Genomic DNA, 6,986 nt, shown 5'->3' on the forward strand with positions numbered 1-6,986 from the left:
ATATATATATATATATATATATATATGGAAATCTTTTTTTTTCGTTAGCTCTTCCTTCTTATTTTTCATGAATTTAACAAGGTCCAATGGAGCAACCAGCTTTGAGTAAATTGGAGTTGGGCCATTCACTTATCATTATCCAAAAAACTAGTTTTCTATGATTTACTCATAGGAATAACAAGCTTACTTTTTAAGCAATGTGCTTCAGTGTGCCCAATTTTTTCATCACATTTCAAAGCAAAAAATCTTATGATAAAATTACATGTCTAAAGATCTTAACCATATCATCAAACTTTAAGCATGTTCAACAAAAAAACATGATGTCTCTAGCAGCCAGCCAGCAGTAGCGGGATTCATGAAAAGAAAAGAAAAAAAAGTTCAAGACCAAATTTCTGAGTAAAAAAAAAAGTAATGAAACAGAGAGACAGACAGTCAAATATATGTATGCTAGCCGCGGTAAATAGCAGATTTGATCCTCTGAATCCTGCTAGACATCAGGTTGTTTATGTATTCAATGGTCTGCCTGGGTATGTTCATGTTTCCTGGGCTATTCTCGGTCAATAGTTGGAACGCAACTGTCATCATACTCATACACGAATCATCGTCATTTTCACTCACTTTGGTATTTGGGATGATGGAAAATCCTGGCGGAAATATTTCCACCAAACTCGAATCCCGGCCCTCCATCACGGTCTGCATCCCCTCTAAGGTCACTTGCGCATACACTAACAATGAACCCGACCCATCTGATTGAGTCTCTTGCAGTATAGGAACAGAATTTTGATTGTTTCCATGTAAAACCTATTTTTAAAGAATTGGTCAAATTAAAGAAATAAATGAATATGTTATGATAATGTGATTATTGTTTGAAACACAAGTTAATTACTTACCTTGGTGACAAGAAAAGAGACACGGTTGAGATGGTCTCCATTGTTCTTGTCGATTCTAACCAACTCTCGCATTATTGGTATGGTGGAATGAACCTCCATCAACTCACCACCCCTTGTATGTTTGTGGCTTAGGAAATTAAACAGAGATTGATGGGAAATGGGCATGCAGAACGAATTTGAGGCACTCAGCACCACCCCGGTTGGCTCACCCGGATTATTATTGCGTATAGTCACCATTGTTTCCCCTACTTGGACTACCTGCCATTGGTACACAGTCGAGCATACACCGAATCCAAAGTTACTCACCATTCTATGAGCCATATTAGCCATGCTTCTCTTCCTGGACTGATTAACCATCCCTGAGAAAAGGTCGAAATTAAACATCTCCATCCAAACCTTGATCAGGAAGAGATAAAGTTTCCATGCTAAAATTAATTAATAAAAATATTTTACCGCTAATTCGATCATGAGGAGACGTTATAATCGCCAAGCATAGGCATTGTCTCTTAAGTGAACCAAGCCACCTTTGAGCACCAAAAGACGAACTGCAACTCATGACTCCTAATGGATGATTGAACTCGTTCTCTTCAAAGTCCAAATGCTCCACCCAAGTTACCTTCAAAACATAAATTCATTTCAAGTTAAAGTATTTATAGTATATATGGTCATATTTTAAACAATTCTTAAAGATAAATCATAGACAAATTTAAAACATTTTGTTACCTTGGAGCCACCATTGGGCATATCTTGCACAATACATCCAGAAGGGAACCTCCTACAATTTATAATTGGGTTTGTTTCCGAAATATCATGGGAATTTTCAACAGATACATCCACCATTCCCCATACTCCCTGTCTGCTGAATCGAATAAATTTTACTTTCCGAACAGGAATCAAAGACGATAGCACTTGCAGCTCGGCGTACATCTACAAAATAATAAGAAAAAACAATTATGCATGTATTGTAGTGATGTTATCGAATTGGTCGGTCTGTTCATTCAAATTCACAACTTAACTATTAGCAGTCGAGTTTTGAAAAAATTTCAAACTAAATGATTATTTCGATTTATTGGTCAGTTCGGCCAGTTAGTTAGAAGATCGGTTAAGTCAGTTTATAAAGTCTGAAATAAAAAATAAAATAAAATATCACAACATATGAAAATAAACACGTTGTCCAACCGATTATACACCTTCCAGAGAAAATGACGATTAATTCTACTCCATCAATTTTTCAAAATGAATCTCAAAAAATATTATAATAATAGTAGTACTATATAGATATATATATATATATATATATTATTATATAACTACAATAATTGAAAGTTCAATGGTTTATTTCAAACCAGATAATCCAATAAAACATAATCGAGATTATTACTCAAATATGTAGACATATCATATTAGTCGCCTCAATCCAAACATCCTATCAACTATCCAAAAACTGAGGCATTACCTAGTGAATTCTAGCGATTCTCTACAAAGACTTCATATATTAATCACCATCGACAATGCAAAAGTAATGAAGTCGTCGATTTCACATCTTTTTGACACATACGACAACGATTTATCGTAATACAACATTTTTTCATGCATATATATCTAAATATTACATAAAATTCACTTTGAAAAAAAATAACTATATTCTAGTTCGAAAGTAAAAACTTTATTTATTTTTTAAAAATGGTCAGATAAGTCGTGTGGTTTAAAACTTAATTATAAAAAATAGTTGTATCAATTAGAAGTATAACCAACTTATATATATTTATATATTTAATTTTAATCCTAACAAGTGAGTTTAACAATTTGACACCCACTAAATCGACCAACCAAACTGTTTGGTTATGATTAGCGGATTCATAAACCATGATCAGATAGTTAGGTTGATTTTCAATTTGATTTAAACCAATGCCATTCAGGTAAAGATAACAGGTATCAAAGACAAATATCACCTATACAAATGAAATTGTAACATGAATTGTCACGACTTCAATAAAATGAACCTACACTGTATTGGAAAAAAAAATAAGTTCACAAAAATATATAGAAAAATAATAGAATAAAAACATTTGTAACAACTAAAATTGATATGCTAACCTTATTCGATGTGATTAAATATTAGAATAAGAAAATTACCATTTTCAAGTTTGTTCCATTGTCTTCTTGAATTAGGTCTATAAGTGCACTCGTACCAATTATGGTTTGAAATAAATATGGCCATTGATTCTACATACATAACAAATAAAAGGTTAAATTATTTAATCACATATAAATGGTTTGAATTAAGAAATAATTAGTTCATATATATACTTACTTCATCCATCAATGCCCTGAGGATCGTGGAGCTGTTGGCGGCAATAATGCCAGTCGCCCTGGTCGCATAATGGGTAGAATTGTTGTCGGGTTTAATTTCTAAACAAGGAGCGAACAACTTGACATACTCTCTGAGGTTTAGAGATTCCATGACTCCTCCACCTTCGCCTACGATTTGTATTCATAAAGGATCGTTTACATTAACTAAAATTGTCAATTCATTCATTGCTTTCTCAGCTAGATCGAGAAAAGGTAACTTTCCAATCGAGTTGTGGTAGTTAATATGACCTTGTCCAATCGGAGTCGAGTTTGATAGGTCAAGAGGCGTTATTTGCCCCCCAAGGCATCTTTGTGCTAAAATTGTCATCTTGTTTAATTCATCTCTCAAAAGTTGAATCTGGAGTCTCAAACGGGATTCCTCCATAGCGTTGTCATACAACTTTTCATTTTTCAAGCTCTGATAAAATTCTGGATCCTAATATTTTCAAACAAATTCTTTATCAAATTGGTATCGATACAAAAATTAAATAAACAAAGAAGAAAAAAATAACAACTTACTAGAAGGAAGAAAGCTCTACCTTCTTCTTTTGGATTTAATATCTTCTTCTCCCAATTTAGTTGATGGTTTATAATATAAGTTGTTTCATTTGGGTCCAAAGTTAACTACATATAATAGTGTAGGACATGTTTGATTTTTTTTTTTATATTAAAAATATAATAATAATTGTACAACTGACGAAAACACATATACATGTTTTTTTTTTTGTTTATTAATAAAATGTGTTTTTGATAAATATTTTTTATTATTAGTAATTTTTTTTAAAACACTTTTAAAAATTATAAAGTAAAAAGTGAAAATTTGAAAATGATTAAAGTCAAAAACTAAAATAATTTTATTTATATTTTATATAAAAGATATAAATGAATTAATGTAAATTTTTATTTTGGGTGAAAAGTAGATAAAAATGACTATAAAATAATAATAAATAATTTAAACAATTTGGAAAATTAATATTTATGATTATGATATAATTATTAGAAAATGTTAATTTAAAAAAACTCATATAATTGGTTGTGTTTTAAATATAATATATATTTTTATATATGAATATTCTTCTCTAATAAATTTACACCTAGTTCTACTAATATTTTTCTCCTTTAATTTTATTATCTATTTTTTTAAAAAATATAGATCAGTTTAAAATCGTGTTATAATATATAAATTATTAATTTTTAGTTCTTAGTGTTATTGAGTTAATGAGAAAATTAGATTATTTAAAATAATTGTTAGTTATGATTTTGAGATATTAATTTTATTTTAAATATTTAAAGAATATTGTATATAATGATAAAATTAAATTAATAATTTAAAATATATAATATTTTTTTATTTTAAATAATAAATTAAATAAATACATTTTTAATTTTAAATATTTAATCCTAATAAAGTAATTATTCCTTACCAGGATAAAATGGACTGATATAATATTTTTTTTTTTAATTTTGTTTTTACTAAGGCACAATCAGAAAGTTCAAAAGTATAGACCATTATTGTTGGTCAATTAGCATGGATAACCATAAAAACAATAGACAAATTATTTAGGCGGTATTCGATAGTTAACTTTTAGACCTTAAACTAATTTTTAAAACAAATCATCCCTTCAAATTTTAGAAATATCACTAATGACCCTTCCCTTAATTTTTTTTTTTTTTGTTAAACATAACCGTTTAAGTTTAAAATATTAATTTTTTATATATTATCTTTAATCTTATTTTTTATATTTATATATATAATTATTAAACTATGTATATATAATATTATATATATATATATTATTAATTTTTAAATTTATATCTATATAAAAAAAATTTAAAATAATTTATATAATATATATATATATATTGTTTTTTTATATTTATATATATAATTATTAAATCTATATAGATAATATATATTATTTATTTTTAACTATATCTATATAAAATAAATATTAAAATAATTTATATTATATATATATATATAATTTATATATATATTATCTTTACTCATTAATTTATATAATATATATTTAAAAACATAATTTAAGATTTAAAAGTAACTGAGTATATAGTTGGAAGTTATCATTCTTTTTAACTCTTATATTATTTTTTAAAATATATATTATATAAATTTATATATATACATATAAAAAAATTAATGATTAAAGACAATATATATAAATTATTTTTAAATTTTATTTTATATATATATATAAATAAATATATATATAAATATATATATATATATAATATATATATATATATAAGAGATTTAATAATTATATTAATATAAAAAATAATAATATATTATATATAAGCGATTTAATAATTATATATATATTAATATAAAAAATATGATTAAAGATAATATATATAAAAAAATTATTTTAAGCTTTTTTTTTTAAAATAATATTTTAAGCTTAAACCATTATTATTAACTAAAAAGTTGACCGAAAGGATCATTGGTAACCTTTTTAAAACTTGAAAGTGTGATTTGTTTCAAAAATTAGTTTGAGAGCTAAAAGTGAGTGATCAGAATAATTGAAAGGCCTCCCATATAATTTTCCTTAAAAAATATAACAAAGATTTTTCAAATATTTAATAAAAAAAAATGTATAACATCAATTTTAAAAGAACAACGAGGGATTAAAATTGTGGGAGGAAAACCTGATTGAGATTTATGGGAAGAAATTGGATAATGAATGGAGTGTTATTGTTATTATTATTGTTATTGTTATTGGCAGTAAAATGAAAAAAAGAATATGAGGAAAGATGATAGAAATTGAAATTTTATTATTTTTTTCGTCAATTAAATTTCGTCACGTTAATTTCTTTTTCAAATTCCTCTTTCAATTATTTCTTATCTTAAATATCGACATTAAAATCAATATTAATCTTAGCTTTAAATTATATTAGTTCACACTTTGATTTAACTTTTTTTTCTACACCAAATTTGAATTTTTTTAATCTTCTTATTGTCCCTACTTTTTTCTCTTTACCGTTGTTTTTTTCTCTACTTTCAATCCTTTTCCGTTGTTTTTTTTTTCTCTTTACTTTTTTCTTTTGTTTGGCACATAAAGTACTGATTGTAGTTTTTTTCATGGACATCCTAGATGTTACATTCTCTTGTTATGCTTTCATCTTAGGGTAACTGGTGTGACAAACAATATCCAGTGTATTTACGCAACCACTTTTTAAAAATAAAATAATATATTTTTCAGATTTTTTATTTTTATTTATTAATTTATTTTTCAACTGTAATAAAAAATGTGTTAATTTATCAAATATGTTAATCCATTAAAAAAACATGTTAAATAATAAAATTTATTAATATGATTAACTATAGGTTAAAACATGTTAAAATGTATTAAATGAGTTATATATATATATATATATATCATTTAGAAAATGACACAATATCATTCAATAAAAAAAACTTGAAAAAGGTCCAGAATTATAAAAGTTCAGGATTCAGGTAGAACAATTGTTAAAAATGAATTAACCAAAAATAGAAAAATAGAAAAAACAACAAGAATGAGAACAAAAGTGAAGAACACAAATAAAAAAACTTAAAGCGCCTTAAAATTAGAAGTAAGGGTGACTTTCTCATATCTAGTACTCCATCTTTGACAAATCAACAAATTTCTTTCACAAGTGGGTATTCACCTCCACGTTCGAATGAGTGAGTTTCCACCAAAGATAATTTCATTGAAACAAACTCCACATCATTTCAAACCCTTGAAA

At 26.0% G+C, this 6,986-nt stretch overlaps 1 protein-coding gene across 1 annotated transcript; it reads right to left on the reverse strand.

Annotated features, from left to right (window-relative positions):
• Positions 1 to 447: 447 nt before the first annotated feature.
• On the reverse strand, positions 448 to 3,627 carry LOC124935033 (homeobox-leucine zipper protein HDG1-like). The gene is made up of 8 exons (XM_047475502.1): positions 3,492 to 3,627; positions 3,205 to 3,371; positions 3,027 to 3,116; positions 1,614 to 1,817; positions 1,344 to 1,506; positions 1,197 to 1,249; positions 891 to 1,148; positions 448 to 801 (listed from the first exon to the last, which is right to left on the reverse strand). Exons 1-8 carry the CDS (start codon positions 3,625 to 3,627, stop codon positions 448 to 450), a joined length of 1,425 nt encoding a protein of 474 aa, XP_047331458.1.
• Between the last annotated feature and the right edge of the window lie 3,359 nt (positions 3,628 to 6,986).

This window comes from Impatiens glandulifera, chromosome 4, assembly GCF_907164915.1.
Source record: "Impatiens glandulifera chromosome 4, dImpGla2.1, whole genome shotgun sequence".
NCBI lineage: Eukaryota > Viridiplantae > Streptophyta > Magnoliopsida > Ericales > Balsaminaceae > Impatiens > Impatiens glandulifera.

Coding starts and splice junctions, on each gene's coding strand:
- LOC124935033 (XM_047475502.1), bottom strand. CDS start 3,627: ATGGAGGAATCCCGTTTGAGACTCCAGATTCAACTTTTGAGAGATGAA. Junction 1,250..1,343: donor TCCTCATGATCGAATTAGCG/GTAAAATATTTT, acceptor ACCTTTTCTCAG/GGATGGTTAATCAGTCCAGG. Junction 1,149..1,196: donor CTAATATGGCTCATAGAATG/GTGAGTAACTTT, acceptor TACCAATGGCAG/GTAGTCCAAGTAGGGGAAAC.